The sequence below is a fragment of the Drosophila kikkawai genome, chromosome 3R (genome assembly GCF_030179895.1).
Source record: "Drosophila kikkawai strain 14028-0561.14 chromosome 3R, DkikHiC1v2, whole genome shotgun sequence".
Lineage (NCBI taxonomy): Eukaryota > Metazoa > Arthropoda > Insecta > Diptera > Drosophilidae > Drosophila > Drosophila kikkawai.
Genome location: NC_091731.1, coordinates 38,217,529 through 38,236,867, shown reverse-complemented (window position 1 = coordinate 38,236,867; position 19,339 = coordinate 38,217,529). Strand labels below are relative to the sequence as shown.

The 19,339-nt window shown below is 43.0% G+C and overlaps 5 protein-coding genes across 6 annotated transcripts; 2 read left to right on the top strand and 3 right to left on the bottom strand.

Annotated features, from left to right (window-relative positions):
* Positions 1-515: 515 nt before the first annotated feature.
* On the bottom strand, positions 516-4,285 carry Cpr97Ea (cuticular protein 97Ea). Of its 2 annotated transcripts, none has more exons than XM_070286862.1 (4): positions 4,016-4,285; positions 1,632-1,825; positions 1,294-1,570; positions 516-1,227 (listed from the first exon to the last, which is right to left on the bottom strand). In XM_070286862.1, the coding sequence occupies exons 1-4, from the start codon at positions 4,022-4,024 to the stop codon at positions 589-591; spliced, it is 1,119 nt and encodes a 372-aa protein (XP_070142963.1). In that variant the 5' UTR covers positions 4,025-4,285; the 3' UTR covers positions 516-588. The 2 variants fall into 2 exon arrangements, with proteins under 2 accessions (XP_070142963.1, XP_017036816.1); XM_017181327.2 differs by having other exon boundaries at positions 517-1,227; positions 1,632-1,813.
* Positions 4,286-8,150: 3,865 nt separating this feature from the next.
* Cpr97Eb (Cuticular protein 97Eb) lies at positions 8,151-9,564 on the bottom strand. Its single transcript, XM_017181324.3, has 2 exons — positions 9,402-9,564; positions 8,151-9,094 (listed from the first exon to the last, which is right to left on the bottom strand). Exons 1-2 carry the CDS (start codon positions 9,408-9,410, stop codon positions 8,387-8,389), a joined length of 717 nt encoding a protein of 238 aa, XP_017036813.1. The 5' UTR covers positions 9,411-9,564; the 3' UTR covers positions 8,151-8,386.
* A 2,063-nt stretch (positions 9,565-11,627) lies between these two features.
* Positions 11,628-12,768, top strand: LOC108084937 (circadian clock-controlled protein daywake). Its single transcript, XM_017181336.2, has 4 exons — positions 11,628-11,754; positions 11,883-12,129; positions 12,245-12,378; positions 12,436-12,768. Exons 1-4 carry the CDS (start codon positions 11,670-11,672, stop codon positions 12,744-12,746), a joined length of 777 nt encoding a protein of 258 aa, XP_017036825.1. The 5' UTR covers positions 11,628-11,669; the 3' UTR covers positions 12,747-12,768.
* Positions 12,769-13,239: 471 nt separating this feature from the next.
* On the top strand, positions 13,240-14,564 carry LOC108085047 (protein takeout). The gene is made up of 4 exons (XM_017181506.1): positions 13,240-13,433; positions 13,495-13,744; positions 13,836-13,969; positions 14,117-14,564. The coding sequence occupies exons 1-4, from the start codon at positions 13,325-13,327 to the stop codon at positions 14,488-14,490; spliced, it is 867 nt and encodes a 288-aa protein (XP_017036995.1). The 5' UTR covers positions 13,240-13,324; the 3' UTR covers positions 14,491-14,564.
* eater lies at positions 14,481-18,647 on the bottom strand. The gene is made up of 4 exons (XM_041777582.1): positions 18,540-18,647; positions 18,308-18,480; positions 14,875-17,858; positions 14,481-14,807 (listed from the first exon to the last, which is right to left on the bottom strand). The coding sequence occupies exons 1-4, from the start codon at positions 18,639-18,641 to the stop codon at positions 14,752-14,754; spliced, it is 3,315 nt and encodes a 1,104-aa protein (XP_041633516.1). The 5' UTR covers positions 18,642-18,647; the 3' UTR covers positions 14,481-14,751.
* Between the last annotated feature and the right edge of the window lie 692 nt (positions 18,648-19,339).

Sequence of the window (19,339 nt, the reverse complement as noted above, 5' to 3'; positions counted from 1 at the left end):
ATAAGTATAGGTAACATGTTTTGTGAGTGTTTTCAGCATTTAAATCTATAATATAAACCTCAAAACCAATCTGCAAGGGTATACAAACTTCGGCGTGCCGAAGTTAGCTTCCTTTCTTGTTAGTAATTAATTCTGTATCTTGTCTTTATATTACAGCTCTTAACTTATATTTTTAGGCCTTAAGCCCAACAGCTGCCTTAAGGTATACATTAAGTTTTATGAAAATTTACAAACTAATAAAAAAAAAGTGTTTTAAATGAAAAACACAAATGAGTGCTATCCCTTTTTTCAGTTAAACACAATTTATAAGGAGCTTTCCTTCCTTAATTATTCTAAAATATTAACAAAAAATGCTCTAAATATTCTGAATTATTAAACCAATTTCCTTTAATATTTTGAAATAATAAATACATTCCCCTTTAAATCAAGAACCAAATTTATAAACCAAAAAAACATTAATTCTTAATAGGGAAATTTTTATTATCGCTTAGAAAAATCTCAGGGGAAAAAATCTCGCACATCCGTGCGATTAGGACCTAGAAGCAAGGAATCTCTGGAGTATTTGGGAAGCTATCTCCGAGCAGCAACTCAGTAATAGCCAAAGGTGATGTCGTGCAGTGGCTGGGCATTCCCCTGGGGCAGGGCGTAGTCCCTGGCCAGCTGGTCCAGCAGACCAGCTCCTCCTCCGCCGCTGCGTGCCTGCGGCTGTGGCTGGTAACTGGGCTGCGGCTGCTGCTGCTGGACAGGACGGGCGGGCACGGGAGCCTGGGAGTGACCAAAACCCACGGGCTCCAGCAGCGGACGTCCACCAGAAGCGGGGGCCAGGAAACCCTGGGCACGGGCGCTGCTTGGAGCGGGAGAGGCGGGCGGCAGGGCGTACACTGGACGGGAGATCCGTACGTTCGAGGGGCCATCGCCAAAGCTCTGGGACTGGGAGTAATCCGGCTCCGGACGGGCGGGACGCTGGAGCGGCGAGTAGAGTACATCGGTGGTGCGCTGGGCGCCGGGTATCTGGAGGCGAGGTGGCGCCGGACCCAACGATGCCTGCTGCTGGTGCTGCTGTGGCAAAGGCTGTGGCTGGTGCTGGGGCTGTGGAGCATACTGGATCCGACGTGGCGGCTCCTCCTCCTCCTCGTATTGCACATACTGGGGCTGAGGCTGCGGTGGCGGCGGCTGGGGGCGGGGCACAGGAGCAGACTGAGGGCGTGACTGGGGACGATTAATCCGCTAAAGTCAAGAAAAATAAATAATTGATTACATACCTATATATATTTTTTTTTTTATTTAACTCACATAGGGCTTTTGGGGACGCTGGGGAGCAGGCTCATCTGCATAGTCGGGTTCCTCCTTGGCTGTCTCGTCCACCAAGGTGGGTGGTGCTACCGTTATGCCCTCGCCAGATGGCTGGAAGCCATACTTGTTGGCTCCGTACTCCACCACTCGCACCTTGCCGGTCTCGTCCACATAGCCGTACTTGCCCTTGACTTCGCCGGTGGCCAGTTTAGTCTCGATTTTGAAGGAGCCATCGGCACCCTCGTAGCCGTAAGTATAGGAGCCATCTTCATTGTGTCTGGAAGGAGGATGATATTATTATTATTAATTATTAATTACCGAAAATGTTGTGCACTTACTTGTTAATCTGCTTGAGAATAGGCACTGGAGTGGCCCTTTCTACCTGGGCAGGAGCGGGATTTGTGCGCAGGCGCAGCGGTGCTGTCCTGGGTGTGTTCTCCTGATAATCCTGGTAGTCCTGGGACTTCGCCAGACCCACTCCACACACCAACAGGCAACCGACAAAGAGCAAGCGCTGAATCTGAAAGAAGAACTGGAAGTAAGTAACAACAAAAGTGGAAACAGTAGTTGATAGAGTTAGGACAACCGGTTCGCTAATTCTACCCTGTCAGACTGAAAAGGTTGGATTTCCATCTCAGTTGGACGGCGGAACACCTTGACAGTGTATCCGCACCAAGAATGCCAGACGGCGACGATGTCTACAAAAGTCTTAACTCAGGCTGGCTTTCTGCCTTTCACTTTTCCGCCGGCCAATGACACCCTCAATGCCAAGCAGGAACCAATACAGTTGCACAAATGCACTTAGGGAAAAGGTATACATAAAAAAGTATTTACTATATATTTCATAAAAAGAAAATAAATATTTTAAGTTGAAGGAATAACTTTTCAATAAAGCACAAGCTCTTTAAATATTTATTAAAACATTTAGTTAAAAAAAATATATCAGTAAAGATATCATTACCTCCTCTTATATTGTTTGTACTTTTATTTTAAGTACTCTTCAGTGCATTCACATTGAAGTTGCATAAATCCCCCGAGGAGGCTCCCCCGACACCCAATACCAACTGACACGCGATATGGCTTGGGCAGGGTTTAATTGAAGGCCCAAAGGTGGCAGAGAAATGCGGAGATGCAGATGGAGACGGGATGCAGGGAATGCCAATTATCGTCTGGCCAGCCTCCCACATGGGCCGCGATTGGGTAATCCAGCAGCGAATTCAAGAGATGGGAGCCATAGACGTTATGTGAGGCTGGGAAAAAGTTCCCACACTTGCCGAAAAATGTGTTGCAAGTATATATACATACATATATATATGGATAGGTGCAACTGGGAGTCTGGGAAGATGCATTCGGCGGCATGCAAATGCCAAAGAAATTTGCCAGAAAATTACTGAATCAGTGAGTAAGATAAAAGAAACTGACAACAATGCATGCAAAATTGCTCATGCAAAGCGTCTAAAAAATATGTGAATTAATGAATTGAAGGCTGGAATAAATAATAGATATACCACACAAATCTACTATATATATTTTTCGTATTTTTAATATATAATTAAGAAATACTAATACCAGCTAGGGCATTGCTCTTTTGATTTAACTTTCTGCTTATATGAGTTATTTCAAATAATTAACCAACCTCTTAAGTTGCCGAAATGTCTCTTAAAATTCTCAAAAGTATGTGTCATATATCCACCCCTTTGAGCAACAAATTTCTTAGGCAAAGGTTAGAATATCAGCCAAATAAGTAGGATCTTTACCTGGCTCCTACTCCTCTTTTGGCCTTTCGGACTATGGCTTTTTTCCACCATTCCGCATGCCAAAACCTTTCACTATCTAGGCTCCAAGTGCCGCAGCCTTGGATGCGATGGACAGCTAAAGAGATACCAGTGCAGATACAGATACTTTTACACTTGCAAAATTTACGGGGGCTATAATTTAAATTTAATTAAAATTCAAATCAATCAATATATGGTATATTACAAGTTTCTTTAGTAATCTTCAACCAAGAAAAATTTATGGATTACAAGGAATCTTTAGACCAAAAATATTTTTAAGAATAAATGACAAAGTAACATATTTTGTTAATATATTTTCTGAGTGTACAGACGTCCACATGGGGACCCAGTGCACCGGCGGCACAGATTGGAGTTTGGACCAGAAATACTGACCAAAAACCTGGCTGGCTACCGCCGCGTGTGAACTGAACTGAGCCAGCAACAGCCTTTGATATTTTCGCGCTTGGATAGATGCTTGGATGGGGGGAAAAAGGGGGGAAAACTAAGTATTTGAAGCCAGCTTGTTAGTGGAAACTTTGGCTGATTGAGGTTCCTGCAACTATTTCTGTTTTTCCTCTACGATTTTCCCAAGAAGCTGCTTGCTCTGCCTCTGCGTTCGTTCCATAAATTATGTCAAAATCCAGTTACCAAATTGGGTGCTGGAAAATGGATAAGGGAAAATGTGTCGCTCGCTGAACAATTGCGATCGCGGGCTGGGAGCTAAATTAACGGTTCGCTCGAATTTGCATAGCAAATTATGCGATATTTGCACAACAGTCGCCGCAATTGATGGTGACGTAAGTCAGCCCCTCCGATCCGATATCTCGATCTCGATCTGGATCTGGATATCTCTATATTTCAATCTAATGCCACGCAGCCAGGCGGTGGGTGACCTTTGCTATTTATTGCCCCGTTATAGGCTCTGGCCCACCCGCTCACTCACATACCACTTTCATGTTGGATCGGCTCTATTGGCAGTCAGATATTTCGAGTCGAATCGATTAAAGCCAGAAAGGCCTTCGCTGGCAACACCCAGGCGGCTGAATGCGAATCCGAACAAAGCACTTTCAATTCCCCTAATGAACTGCGACGGCGACTGGAGCGGGGTCTGGTCTATGTCGGTGGTGTCTATGGGGCAGCTCGGACCGTGTCTCGAAGAGATCGGATCGCGTGGAGTAATGACTTGGGGACCGGACGGCAACTGAGCCGCCCAGGTTGTTGTATTTCGCTTTATATACCCCGAGATCGAGCGAGGAAAACCTTTTTCGAACTGCTCCCATAACGGACACCAGAAACACCACAATGGCCAGCCACAAGACTTCACCAACGAAAGGACGGAGAGCGGGCTCTCTGGAGAAACAGAGCAGAGAAACGGGGAGAGAAATATGGAGACAGAGGCTCCAGCAGAGCTTGGGCCATTGACAATTCTCTCTCTGTGCTTTTCAGCGAGCTTTTCTTCAGGAAAATCAAGAATGGCAACTACTGTTCAGGGGTTTTTTAGGGGTAATAATGTTAAGAAACAAAATTAAATTAAAATTATTTACATGTTATTTTATTCAACTAAAGTTATTACATATTTATATTTGTTTATTTAAACCAAATTTAAATATTTTCTTCTACTCAATGTGTACTTTAAATGTTTGTGGTTGTTCCCTCAGCAATTTTAAGTCCTCCCCTGACCTCTTCTCCACAAAACAATAAATATGAAGTCCCCTTCTCCCTTATCTTCAAGTACCAGGCAAACAATTTAATAAATTTACCACATTTAACAAATTACTTTTCCGAAATCAGGGCGGAAAAAGACTTTTACGAGAGTCATGGCAACGTGGATGGCCAATTGAACAATTAATCAAGACTGTGAGGCCCATAAAATGTTGAAAAATGAAGCAAAGCCGACTGGCCGAATGGCTAATGAATGAATGAAAGTCGGACAGAGTGAAATGAAGTGTTGCGAATGCCAGTCCTCCAGTTTGAGAAGAGGTCCCTTCAGACCCTGACCTTCAGGGTAAATGTCGCGTTTTTTTCGTTGCTATGTGGTGTGTTTTTTATCATAACAAAATTACAGAAATTTAAACAAGAACACACGAATTTAAATATTGACATAAGCAAATGCTATGTTTCCTTATTACTAAAATTAAAACAAATATATATGTTTTACTCCAATTTTTTTGCAAACATTAAGTTTAAAAAAGCCATAACTAAGTCAAAACAGCATCAAATTCAACTCGGAAAGCTTTTCCTTGCTAGTATTTTCTGGCTTAACAAATCTGCATACAAAATGTTAAATTGCAGAATATCGAAATTTTTGTCGATTTTTAGGACTTTTAACGATGTAACTAACCCCTTATCAAATTTCGGAAAAAATATTAAAAAAATTTTTTCTGGCAGACACAGTCAGTTCGACTCCGCTGTTGATGCTGATCAAGAATATATATGATTTATAGGGTCGGAAATGACTCCTTCACTGTTTTACAAGCTTCTGACTGAAATTTTAATACCCTGCAGAACTTATGTATTTTAACCATAAGCCTGATATCCCATCTCCTGCGGAACTGTATCTCGATTTTTTCTTTGACATGTTTGGCTGCCACTATGCAACAGTGCGTATGGGTGATGTCAAAGAATGTAATTTCAGGACAGGGCCAGAAACCGAATCAGATTCCGCCAAGACAAGACCGAAGAGTGTGTGTGTGCTGCACTCCACACCCTCTGAAGTGGCCTTGTCGCCAGTCACTCCATTGGAATTAATGACACACCACAAAGTCCCGCACCGTTATTGCTGCAAAAACACACACTCAAAACAAACACACAACAGAGTCAACGCGGGGCAGAGCAATGCAATCGGTGATAGTTCAGCTCGGAAACTGGTTACCTGGTTACCCGGTTACCTGGCCGCATACCAGACCAGGAAACCGAGTCAGTTGCTATTTAAATCCCCTCCATATTTGCCTCCTCCGAGTGCCGCCCCTGACGCAGGGCAGCTGTCAGACTTCAAGTGCGTAAGATTGTTATTTCTCCCACTTCTCTGAATATCTGTTGGCCACGTTAAATACTAGTTTCTGGCCCGGGCTCGGCCGGGGGCTGTAATGAATGGGCGTGCACCTGAACTTGTACGCACTCGCAGACGCACTTGAACGCACATGATCAAGGTCGTTGGAGTTTGCGGAATAATCTCTGGAATTCTACCACGAAATTTTTATACTCTAAAGGGAAATTTTTAAAATTAATCAACGTCAAAAAGGCTTTGTTGGGGTCTTTGTCTTTAATTGGAAATTCAAGAGGCTTCATAATAATGTTAAAATAATTTAAAAAAAATTTTATTTCACATTTAACGCTTTTACTATTTCTAATTCTTTATTAAAACTTGTATATTTTTCTCTTGATGACCCTTAAGTACTCTCCTTTTACACAAAACAAAACATTTAGTACTTGCCTGAAAAATACTTTGCTCAACGAGCGATAAAAGCAAAAGGAATGGACGCATTAGGGAGCAGGATCTACCAACGTATTTTCGCAGCATGGCAGCCATAACAATAGCCTTCGCTCTGGTATCTCTTCGGCTGCTGCAGAAACTCTGTGGAATTGTAGCAGCTGTTCCCGAGTCACAAGGCACCAAGTCACCAGCCCCAAGCCACCAGTCAGAGGCCACAACAAAGAGACAAATTTACAGGAAATTCTCGAGTCATGCCAACGCCCCAGCGGAGGCAGACCAGTTTTGCTTCGCAAAAATTATATAAACGCTCAAAATATACACAAATAATGCCCAGCTTCCATTGTGTGAGTGTTTGCATTGGTCTACCATAATGGGTGCAGTCTGGACTTGATTCTCCGTTACCAACGTTTAAAGTTTTGACTTGGCCAATAGCAGGACAGTGGTAAAGGAATTTTAAAATTATTGAATAATATTACTTAAAAATATATCTGGGGTAAATCTAGATGAAATACATATTTTTTTAAGAATTCAAGAAGTTTTGAAATATATTTTATAAATATTAAATGTTCAGAAATATATTAATATATTATTTAGCTAATAACAAGAGAGTATTTTTAAAAATCAATCCACAGTTCTATTTACAAAAACAAATATTTAAAACGATTTTGTATTAAATAAAATTTTAGAATTTACTTTCTAACACACAGAAGTGGTAATAAACATCAATGAATGCCTTAAATTCTTTGTAAGGAATAGAGAATAGAGAACTCTCTAAAGGCCGAAATCAGAGTCTCACGAGATAATAATAATAATTTATCCAAGTTTTCTATCTTCATACAAAATTGTATAACAAATTAAAATACAATTTAATGTAGCTTTTGAATCCCAAAACTCAATGCGCATTGATATCGATTATGCAAGGAAAAGAATTAAATCAATTTCATGACTTCCACCATTTATCAATTGAATAAGTTAATTAAAAGCCAATTATGCTAACGACGATCTCGTCGTATCTGGCTGATTTGGGCCCTACCTGTAGAGGGGCTATTCCGAATTAACCCCAAACCACTGCCCAACACAGCACTTGGCTCACAGCACACGGCGTTTGGGCCAACTGGTCTGGCCATTGGTAGCAGTGCATTTTGAAAGTGGTTTGGGGCCAGAGCCCGGCACAGCACAGCACATTGCATAAGTGCACCAAATTCCACTCAACGGCTAAAACCACTTGGCTTTTCTATCTGAATCGGCCGGAGTCTTGTGCTTCGATTTTGCTTTTTTTCTGGCCCAAGCCCGATCATTCTGTGTTGACGTAATGGCCAAACGATTATTGGCCACTTGCTGGGCTCTGGTGGCCAGGTCTGGCCTGGCTTCGATATCGGCTGGCGGGGCGGCTTAATTGAAGCGGAACCTGGTAGTTGGCCAAATTGAATGCCAAAGCAGATACTTGAAATACTTCTAGGCAGTGGAAGCAATGGAATCTTGAGCTCTTTATATTAAGACATTAATTCCGAGGGTTCTTTATTCCATAAATATATTTTAGAAAATATTTCTTGCAGTATCTCTAAATTGATTAATATAGATTTAGATAAAAACTTTACTTTGTTTGCATTTCTCAATTAATTAAGACTCTCTTTATTTTAAAACCCCTTTTTCCCCTTCTCTGTTATCTTTTCAGGTCTCAAAACTCGATTTATTCCACACAGACAAGAACATACATATGGTACATATACAGTATATAATTATTATTTAGATTACGTGTGTGGGGTGTGCGAAGTTGACTGATTTATTTGGCAGTAACAAAGTTGACATTGTCCCCTCTTCTCGCGGACACTTCAGTCGCTGTCTCTCCTCCCGTTCCCTGCAACAGCAGATCCTCCCCGGAGACCTACTTCCTGCCCGTATAGTCGATGCTGTAGGATCCCGTGTACAGGTTGAGGTTCCTCAGAGACGGATGATGCTGCTGCGGCAATCCTGCATAGGGTTGCTGGTGCGGCTGGGGGTTGTAGTAGTTGTTCTGCGGCTGATAGAAGCGGGGCTGCGGGGCCGGGGGATTGTAGTACTGCTGCTGAGGGGGGGCAGGGCTATAGTAGGGTTGCTGGGGCTGCTGAGGGGCATAAGCCTGAGGCTGCTGCTGGTGGCCACGTCCAAAATCATTGAGGCTGAATTTACTGGCCGGCGCTAGGGGCCTGTTGAACTTCTGATCCTTGTAGTAGACGGCCGGATCCTCGCGGTACTGACCATCGTCCAGCTCGTTAGGGCCCAGCGGATACGGATTGCTGTTGGTCAAGGTCGGGGGCGGAACATTGATGTGACTGCCGGCGGGCTCGAAGCCCCGCTTGCTCGCCCCGTACTCAATCTCCCGCACCTTGCCCTGGTCGTCCACGTAGCCGTACTTGCCGTAGACCTCGCCGTTGGCGTACTTGGTCTCGATCTTGAAGCTCTTGTCCGCTGCCTCATAACCGTAGGTGTAAGATCCGTCGTCGTTGTGCTTGTCGATCTGCTTCAGTATGGGCACGGGTGTGGTGTAGTCCTGGTGTTGCGCATACGCACTGTGGGCCGCCACCAGGAGGAGGACAAGGGTTGCGCTTAAGGGCTGTAAGTACACGTAGAAAGACACAGCGCATTTTAGCCAAATAGTAAACAAAGAGATATCAATACGAGATATACATTTGCAGATCTTAGTCACTTTTTCAGGCACACCCAACCGTAAAGGCGGCAATTACTCGGCTCGAACTCGACTCTGGCTTTAATGAGTCCACTTTTGAGCAAGTATTTCAAAATATCTCCAATTACTGGCCGCAATTATCACTTGCCAGACACTCACTCAAGGACAACCGGTTAACTAGACCGCATTCTCGGTAAATCACTGCGCAAATCCACACTTTCCCTCGCGACCTTACCAATTTCATCGTACTGCCGAAATTCGCTTGGGAATTCAATCAATGTCGAGTCGAATTTTCACCAATCTCCGAAATATATTTGTATATTCAAGGCACTGCACTCTAGACGCTCTGCACTTGCACTCGAGACTCTGCGAATCGAAACGACAAACTCGAAAGAAAATCAGGGCGTGCAACGCCTTTTATACCGCCACCAACATTTCGCAAAAGCGCGCCAACGCCAGGGGGAAAAAACTATACAAAAATATGTGCAAAGCTTCGAGCTAAGGCCGAGCCGAAGTCTCTGGATCGGCGATCAGCTGCGATCGAGAAAACGAAACTGAAAACGAACTCCCGATACGAGAACCGAACCGTTCCGATCCGACCTGGCTTGGAATGCAGCATAGAAATCGAAAGCAGTTGGGCGTGAGTACATATGTACACCAACTCACAGCTCACCTGGACAGGTACACACACAGCCCGGGCTGCCCGAGAAGTAATTTCCAATCAGGTTATTAACGTCGTCGCGGCGAATTCTTGGCCAGCAATTTATGCTTCCAGATCGCACCCGCTCACGCATACGCAATGAGACCTCAGTGATCCGCAGTGATGAGCAGAACTTGGCTATTAAATAACATCTATAATAATGTTGTCCCCGAATTTGATAACTTGTTTTTATATTAAAAACAAGATATAGTATACTTATACTATACCTCCAGGTACACACTATAAAAACCCATATCTTTCCCATCTCTAGCAGCCACAGAACCAGAACTTTTGAAAACTGAAAGGTGCGGAAGTCTGTTCACTTGTTTGGCATTTCAATTATGTAAAACGAGCCCCCCCCCCATTCTCCCCATTCAACTGTTAATCGATTGCACTCACCTGCAGGCGGACACCTTACCTGGCTTAGTCACTCACTCACTAACAATAACAATCTGCAACCGCAACAAGCAATTTGACTTCAATTTGCGGCCATTTCTCTAGAGCTGTCAAAATTCACACTTGTGGAGAAGAAACACTAAGACTTGGCCTGTCTGGTCTACTGACCTAGTCAATATGCTTTGGCCACAAAAACAGGTTGCTGCCATTACGTCAAAGAAATGCCAAAAAAAAAAAACAGCAAAGACTTGTTACTAGTTTTCATAAGCGATTTATGACTTTACTTAGTTGCAAATTTTTGAAACTTTTTTAGTGACGTAAGAAAATAATTAATTAAGAACTTTGCCTGTTTTTTGTTTTCTTCTTTGGCTAACCTGAAAAGTAAGTTTATAATTAAAGCGTGTTTACCTCTGCCCAAAGAACAACTCACAAACCACAATTAAAAGTGCTTCCATTAACCCATTAACCAAATAGTCTAATTTAAAACAATTTAAATTCAAAAAGGGTAATTTTTGCACCTGTGACGTTTTAGCTAATTTAGGAAGAAGCACTTAAAAAAATAATTATTAATTAAAAATGTTACTTAAATTTGTATGTATACATTCATAAAAATCATAACCCGTAAATAATTTATATAAGATTAAATCAAATATTAAAGCTCATGAAAATTCTGGAAGCTACCAAGATACACATCTTAGATTGAGATTTTGTGTTGTACAAATCTAGACGGGAGTTCATTAACCCTAAAAACGGCAGACCTTGGTCATGGCTGGCTGCAGGCAAAAATCAACAAAGCTACCCTTCTGACTTCACCTTAATATGCAACTAATTTGCAGAAGCTGTTTCCAAGATATATCCGTAATTCACGTATGTCTGAAAAGGCGATCTATAAAGCCACATAAATCCATCAACAGTTCGGTTTGCAGTCGTCACAATGAGCTGACATTTTTAAATGGTCTTGCAAAACCAGTTTGGCCTCAGCGAAAGTGAGATAATCGCTGGCTAGAACAGATATAATTTTTCTACACTCTACATATATTAAAAAATATATTTATATATATACATATAGGCAGTAAAATAAATGAATCAGTGGTGTTGCCAAAGGTTAATTAATAAACCCAAGCTTGACGCTTTTTCGGGTTAAGATCTTAGACACCCTGTATGAGCCACAACAAGTCTAAGGCTGACAAACTTGTTTACTTACTAATTGTATCCAAAACAGAGCAGGAATAAATAAACTTAATAAATATATAAAACGTCGAAACAAAGAAATGATTTAAAAAGTTGCCCAAATTCGAGCGTTTCAATTTTAAATAAAATTCCCTCGGTCTGTGCAAAATCGTCATTTTGTTCAAGGTACTCGTAGCAGACAGTTCTGTTTTTCGGAAGGAAAAACCCTAGAGAGAGATGCTGATCAAAGTGGCCAAGTTCCTGAGTTTTTTGGTGGCACTGGCAACGGCCACCGAAGCTGCCAAATATCTGGCTGAAAAACGTGAGGCTAAATTAATTGAAATAATAAAGCTAATGAGAATTTATTGTAAAAGAAATCTTTTAAACTTTATGGATATTTTGAGCGACTTTTATCTATAATTCCTGGTATTTTATTTGCTTTAATTTTAGCCGACTTCCTTACCCCTTGCGTCTTGGAGGATGCCAACTTCAATCGCTGCCTGAATGCCAATTTCCAGGCATTCTTCCGTCAGTGGAAAGATGGCATTCCCGGCTATAATGCTGTACCCTCCTTCGATCCCCTCTACATCAAGCGGGTGAAATTCGCCCAGGATGCCAGCAGGACTATAGCTATAAATGCAGATCTAAAGGAGGTCTATGTCACAGGAGCAGGCCAGGCTGTGGTCAAGGAAGCCAGGTAAAACAAGAAATGAAAAAAATTATATAATTAATATTTCCCAAAAATAATTATATATATTCTAAATTAATTTCTGTTATTTTTAAATATATATTCTATTTACTGATATTTTTAGCTACGATCCCCAACGATATGTGGCCAAGGCCTTGATACTTGTTCCGAAGATGCGCTTCACCTTTGAGTACAAGGTCAAGGGTCATGTGGTGGCCCTGAATCTAAATGGGCAAGGCACCGGTTACTTTGAATCTGGTACGTAAAACCCCCTCAAGCCTGGGAAAATAATTTTAAACATAAAAAATTTTCCAGAAAACGCTCTGATTTACCTGGAAATGCATGTGAAGCCGCGGGTCACGCCCGAGGGCACCTTCGCAGATGTCCAGAGCGTAAAGGTCAATTTCCGAGAGATCAAGCAGTTCCACATCGAGCTGAAGAATCTCTTTGGAGGCAACAAGGATCTGGAGGACACCTCCCACCAGCTGTTCAACGAAAACTGGCGCGATTTCTACGAAGTTATGCGTCCTGCAGTGGAGCAAACGGTTAGTGGAGTGCTCCTAGATCGATTCAAGAAGACCTTTAACTATGTGCCAGCCACCTACTTGATCAAAGACTTTCACTAAGGCAAATACACCGAAAGATAAACCCAACACTTTCTTAGTTTTCATTTAATACAAAACTCTGATGACTATAAATGCCATTTTTGGAGTTAAAATTGTAAAAGAAATTAGTTGTAGCTGGTTGTTATTATTTGTTTTAAATTATTCGGTGATAAAGGTATTTTATAAAGCAAAGTTATAGGATTAATTAAGGGTTTTATGAAATAATAATGGATATAAAGAAAGGTATGAAACAACCCCAATTATTTATTACTTATTCTTGCCAAGTTCCAAGATTTAAGATTCAAGATCTAGGGGCAGCCAGGAACTAAGTTAAGTTTAAAACTTAATTAATATTATACTAACCAAATTGCACTTGGCCCCGGCATCATTAAGCTAGCTGTAAGTCGTTACCATGTTGAGAGCTCTCCGAACTCGAATCTCGAAGCTCAGAGTCTCGCTTCTCGAGAATAAAACGCCGGCGCACAGCCAGCCGCTGGCTAGTCGGCGGCTTAGCGTGACACCGTTTGATGCGGCGACTTTTCAGCTACTTAGTTAGTTACTTGCCTAGTTAGTTACTTACTCAGTTAGTTACTTACATCATGAGCAGCACGCGTCTTGGCTGCCTCTGCGGTTGGCTAATTGCCATTATCTTGAGCCTGAACGAGATCCACTTGGAGGTCGAAGCCGTAGCCTATTACACAGAGAAGCGTAAGTTCCATGTGATATAGCTGGATATTGAAATTATCCTGCCTTAACCCCAAACTTCCAGCTGCCTGGCTGCCCTCGTGTCGCATCTACGAGCCGGGCTTCACCAAGTGCTCGACGAACAGCATACAGAAGCTACTGGATCAACTGAATGTGGGCATCCCAGAGGTCTTGGAGCGCTTTGGTCCCTTCGATCCCATGAAGGTGCGGGATATAGTGTTCAAGCAGGACAACAACGAGGTGGCCACCATCAGGGCCAACCTTACCGAGGTGGTGGTCAAGGGATTTGCCAAGACAACGGTCAAGGAGAGTCGGTAAGTTGAAAGATCGATCTATTATCTATTATTTTTATGAATTAAAATTTAATGAAAATATTCTTTCTTTTAATTCTTAACTCCTCCTCAGTGTTAGCAAAAAGGACTTTGGCTGGCAAACCAAAATATATCTTCCCAAGATGAGGCTGGATGGCAAGTACGACATGGCCGGACGAATACTCCTCATACCTCTGAGCGGCTCTGGCAAAATATTCATTGAGATCGGTAAATTAAAATGAATTCCCAAGCGCATAAATATATAAATTTGTTGAAAATTGTGTAATCCGTTATATGTAAATTCAGTGACTCAAGCTCATGTCAATGTTAAACAAGCCGAATTATTCTAACGCATACGTAATTCCTCCCACACAGACGATCTTGACATCTTGCTGTTGACCAAAACCCGTCTGTATGAGAAAGGCGGCTTCACCTTCGACAATGTGACCGCGGTGCGGGCCCAGCTGAACATCTCCAAGGTGCGAACCTATTTGGACAACCTGTTTAATGGCCGTAGCAAGGAGGTGGAGCGCAGCACCAATGAGTTCTTCAACGAGAACTGGCGCGACTTTTACGAGGCCCTCAAGCCACTGATCGTTGAGACTGTGGAGAACATCCTGTACGACGTGATGGGCACGGTGTTCCATCTAATCCCTGCCAACTTTTTTGTTGAAGATATACCGACGCCCCAGCAACTATACGGGCCCAAGCAGGCGGCTTCAGAGGGTAAAAAGATTAGTACCAAATAGAAATCATTTATTCTAGTTTTAAGCTTAGCCAGAGATGTGATTAAATCGGCAATAAAAATAGCTATAAACCAAAAGAGGGGCCAGTGTCTCGCTATTCCACAGGAAAATCCAGTTTCAGTTGTCTATTGAATACAAAGTAGGCGTCTTGATGGAAATCCCAAGTGAAAATGTTTAATTATTAATTAAATATTGAGATTGTTGTGGGTTTATTTGTCTTTTAAATAAATATTGAGATTATCATGGGCTTGTTGCCTTTGAAGATCAGGCACGAATAACGTCCGCCTTCTTGGCTGAGAAGTAGACACCAAACTGCTTCTCTGCAAGAATATAATGTAATTCAATTGAACATTGAACATACATAGTTTAAATAGTTTGATAACTTACCTCTGTCATCCACTCGATACGAATGCTTCTTAAAGATGTAGCACATCAGCAGAGCTATGACCAGGGACAGGCTGGCTGCCACTGCCACAATGGAGATGAACAGCCACTTGAGGTGGTTTCTTTGTCTGGATGAGCCCAAATACTGAGACCCGTCTTGGGGCGACTGACACAGATACCCAGCCGCTGGCAGTCCGCCGTCGTAGCAAGCGCACGTTCCTGGGGACTCGCAGTAACCGTTGATGCACTCCGTTTCGCAGATGGGTAGGCAAAGGAGGAGATCATCTTGATCCCCGTGCAACTTGTAGCCGTTGCCACATGTGCACTCCTCATCGAGGCAGGTGCCATTCCGACAAAATTGTTCACAGTCATTCTGGGGGGATTTTGTAGTCATGAGAGAGGGAGGAAAAGTGGGATCTGTGGCTGCCACCTCCAGAGGCAGACAGCTGACAGAGGAAGAGTCGTAATAAAAACCCTCTGCACAAACTGGAACGCAAGTCGTATCCGACTCCCTTAAGAAACCTTCCTTGCATAAACACACTCCTGGAGAGGAGCAAAAGCCATTAATGCACTCATCCTTACAGGTGGGGGAGCAATTATTAGCAGCTTCCAGATGGTAACCTTCAGGGCAGGAGCATACTCCTGGAGCGGCACAGAATCCGTTCCGACAGCCCGGATCGCAGAGAGGGGCACACTTGTTCTCAGCACTCATCTCGTATCCTTCGTTGCAGGTGCACTTTCCAGGAGAGGAACAGTATCCATTCTCGCATTCCTCTCTGCAGACTGGCTCACATTTGTCCTTAGTATTCATCTTGAATCCTTCGTTGCAGGAGCATTTACCAGGAGAGAAACAGTATCCATTCTCGCATTCCTCGTTGCAGACTGGCTCACATTTGTCCTTAGTATTCATCTTGAATCCTTCGTTGCAGGAGCATTTACCAGGAGAGGAACAGTATCCATTCTCGCATTCCTCGTTGCAGACTGGCTCACATTTGTCCTTAGTATTCATCTGGAATCCTTCGTTGCAGGAGCACTTTCCAGGAGAGGAGCAGTATCCATTCTCGCATTCCTCCCTGCAGACTGGCTCACATTTGTCCTTAGTATTCATTTTGAATCCTTCGTTGCAGGAGCATTTACCAGGAGAGGAACAGTATCCATTCTCGCATTCCTCTCTGCAGACTGGCTCACATTTGTCCTTAGTATTCATCTTGAATCCTTCGTTGCAGGAGCATTTACCAGGAGAGGAACAGTATCCATTCTCGCATTCCTCGTTGCAGACTGGCTCACATTTGTCCTTAGTATTCATCTTGAATCCTTCGTTGCAGGAGCACTTTCCAGGAGAGGAGCAGTATCCATTCTCGCATTCCTCCCTGCAGACTGGCTCACATTTGTCCTTAGTATTCATTTTGAATCCTTCGTTGCAGGAGCACTTTCCAGGAGAGGAACAGTATCCATTCTCGCATTCCTCGTTGCAGACTGGCTCACATTTGTCCTTAGTATTCATCTTGAATCCTTCGTTGCAGGAGCACTTTCCAGGAGAGGAACAGTATCCATTCTCGCATTCCTCTCTGCAGACTGGCTCACATTTGTCCTTAGTATTCATCTTGAATCCTTCGTTGCAGGAGCATTTACCAGGAGAGAAACAGTATCCATTCTCGCAATCCTCGTTGCAGACTGGCTCACATTTGTCCTTAGTATTCATCTTGAATCCTTCGTTGCAGGAGCACTTTCCAGGAGAGGAGCAGTATCCATTCTCGCATTCCTCCCTGCAGACTGGCTCACATTTGTCCTTAGTATTCATCTTGAATCCTTCGTTGCAGGAGCATTTACCAGGAGAGAAACAGTATCCATTCTCGCATTCCTCGTTGCAGACTGGCTCACATTTGTCCTTAGTATTCATCTTGAATCCTTCGTTGCAGGAGCATTTACCAGGAGAGGAACAGTATCCATTCTCGCATTCCTCGTTGCAGATTGGCTCACATTTGTCCTTAGTATTCATTTTGAATCCTTCGTTGCAGGAGCATTTAGCAGGAGAGGAACAGTATCCATTCTCGCATTCCTCGTTGCAGACTGGCTCACATTTGTCCTTAGTATTCATCTTGAATCCTTCGTTGCAGGAGCACTTTCCAGGAGAGGAGCAGTATCCATTCTCGCATTCCTCCCTGCAGATTGGCTCACATTTGTCCTTAGTATTCATCTTGAATCCTTCGTTGCAGGAGCATTTACCAGGAGAGGAACAGTATCCATTCTCGCATTCCTCGTTGCAGACTGGCTCACATTTGTCCTTAGTATTCATCTTGAATCCTTCGTTGCAGGAGCATTTACCAGGAGAGGAACAGTATCCATTCTCGCATTCCTCCCTGCAGACTGGCTCACATTTGTCCTTAGTATTCATCTTGAATCCTTCGTTGCAGGAGCATTTACCAGGAGAAAAACAGTAACCGTTCTCGCAACTGCCGGCGCAGAGCGGAGAGCAGACGCTGTCTTGCATATCGTATCCCTCGTTACACTCACAGATCCCGGGCGCCGTGCAGTTGCCGTGCATGCAGCCATCGTCGCAGGTGGGCACACACCGCTTCTCGGCATTCCGGTGGTACAACTTGTTACACTCACACAAGTCCGGCGCCCGACACACACCGTTTCCGCAGCCGTTCTTGCATACCGGCTGGCACTGAAAGGAATTGAAGTTCGGCTTAGGCTCATAACCCTGCTGGCACTCACAGCGATTGGGCGCCGCACAGAATCCATTCTTCCGGGCGCAATCGTCCTTACAGCTGGGCAGGCACACCTGCGTGGTGGGGTTGAGGGAGTAGCCCTCATTGCACCTGCATCGGTTGGGATCCTCGCAAACGCCATTAGGGCAGCGGCTGGGACAGATGGGCAGGCAGTTGCCGGTCTTCGGGTCCAGGACATGGTTCTTGTGGCAGGAGCAGCGGTTTGGCGACTTGCAGATGCCACGATTGCAGCCCTTGCAGAACGGCACACAGCTGTGGACAGAGAGGATACATTAGAGATACATTCTGACGGAAATAATTGGGGAATTCATCAACGGGGAGGTATCCCTAGGATCGTGCCTGATACACATGGATTTCCAAACTGAATTTGTTCGAAATCGGGATGGGATTTTCTTCATAGAATTCTTTATAAAATAATTTCATAAAAACGCTTGATAAGTATAATTTACTTGATATCAAGGCCACAAAAAAATTTTTTAGCAAGATAAAAAATGAACTTTAGGATGGAAGCGATTCATATGATTCATTCACACCGAACTATGTACTCATATTATTTATGATAAGAAAATTGAAACGTATAATTTGACTTATGAATGCCACAAATATGATATAATTGTTGTTTTATAACGATCTAAGTAGAAGAATTGTGTAAGTATTTAGTATGCATTAGTATTATGCATCCTGTTTCCGTTGTTACTCACCGATTCGACTTCAGATTATTTAAGTTAGTGTAACCCCTGTTGCAGGTGCACTCATTCGGTTTCGTGCATCTTCCACTTCCGCAGTTCACAAGGCAGGTTGCTAAGCATCTCAGTCCCTTCTTGAAACTCGTGTCTCTTCTGTAGCCGGGACAGCAATAATTTATTTTTTTTTGCTTAATCAAAATTAATAGGGAATTAGCTATTAGAAACAAATTAGCATTGCTAGACTAACTATGCGTTTTCCATTGACAGTTTCCGGATTTATCTTCGAACAGATCTGGGCAGCGGTTAGGCCACAGAGTAGGCAAAATATTACTAGTTTGCCAGTCCACATGGTAGCCTTACAAGTTTCAACTTAAAACTAAAGAGACCTCGCCAAATATAAAATCGCAAGAGCCTCTTTTTCTGCGATCCTACATATACATAAGTATACATATACTTGATACAGGGCCTCTCATTGAAGAAGGCTTATCGGTCTAAGACCACGAGTAGAGCGTCGCAGCTGGGAAAAAAATGTACCAAGCTTGGGAGTCGGGAGACAGAAGACGAAGTCCGAAGGCTTCTGTTTCTTATCATCACCCGCGGGATGCACTCTCTTTATATACATTCTAATGACTAAACATATATAATAGATTTAGATATGTATAAGACCTTAAAAGTAAGAGAACCTATAAGAAGTGTATATAAATAATCTCTTAGAAAGCCTATCAAATGCGAAACAAGAACCAAGGGAATTCTTGACATATCAACAAGGCCGCGACATCGTTAGGGAATCAGAAAAGCAGCGCCATATAGCAGAGCATATAGTATATTCACTGCACTATAGCAGTACAAAGTTCTCGGATTTCTATTTGTCATTTTGACGAGCGAGAAGCATTGAGATTGCTTACAAAGATGCTGCCGCCTCTCCATTTAATGATTTTATTATGGCAGTTAAAGTTTTTTATTTCACCTGACTCGAAGCAATTAAGTTTGTGAGGTTCCAGTATGAATACAAGTACGAGTTCGAGTATTTGTGCAAACATTTTTTGC

Excerpts from the sequence above, each read along its gene's own strand:
- eater (XM_041777582.1), bottom strand. The coding sequence starts at position 18,641 with ATGTGGACTGGCAAACTAGTAATATTTTGCCTACTCTGTGGCCTAACC. Across the intron at positions 17,859-18,307 it reads AATAATCTGAAGTCGAATCG|CTGTGTGCCGTTCTGCAAGG; the intron begins GTGAGTAACAAC and ends CTCTGTCCACAG. Across the intron at positions 14,808-14,874 it reads GTATCGAGTGGATGACAGAG|AGAAGCAGTTTGGTGTCTAC; the intron begins GTAAGTTATCAA and ends ATATTCTTGCAG.
- LOC108084937 (XM_017181336.2), top strand. The coding sequence starts at position 11,670 with ATGCTGATCAAAGTGGCCAAGTTCCTGAGTTTTTTGGTGGCACTGGCA. Across the intron at positions 11,755-11,882 it reads CAAATATCTGGCTGAAAAAC|CCGACTTCCTTACCCCTTGC; the intron begins GTGAGGCTAAAT and ends CTTTAATTTTAG. Across the intron at positions 12,379-12,435 it reads CACCGGTTACTTTGAATCTG|AAAACGCTCTGATTTACCTG; the intron begins GTACGTAAAACC and ends AAAATTTTCCAG.
- LOC108085047 (XM_017181506.1), top strand. The coding sequence starts at position 13,325 with ATGAGCAGCACGCGTCTTGGCTGCCTCTGCGGTTGGCTAATTGCCATT. Across the intron at positions 13,745-13,835 it reads ACAACGGTCAAGGAGAGTCG|TGTTAGCAAAAAGGACTTTG; the intron begins GTAAGTTGAAAG and ends ACTCCTCCTCAG. Across the intron at positions 13,970-14,116 it reads CAAAATATTCATTGAGATCG|ACGATCTTGACATCTTGCTG; the intron begins GTAAATTAAAAT and ends CCTCCCACACAG.
- Cpr97Ea (XM_070286862.1), bottom strand. Across the intron at positions 1,571-1,631 it reads ATTCTCAAGCAGATTAACAA|ACACAATGAAGATGGCTCCT; the intron begins GTAAGTGCACAA and ends TCCTCCTTCCAG. Across the intron at positions 1,228-1,293 it reads AGCGTCCCCAAAAGCCCTAT|CGGATTAATCGTCCCCAGTC; the intron begins GTGAGTTAAATA and ends TCTTGACTTTAG.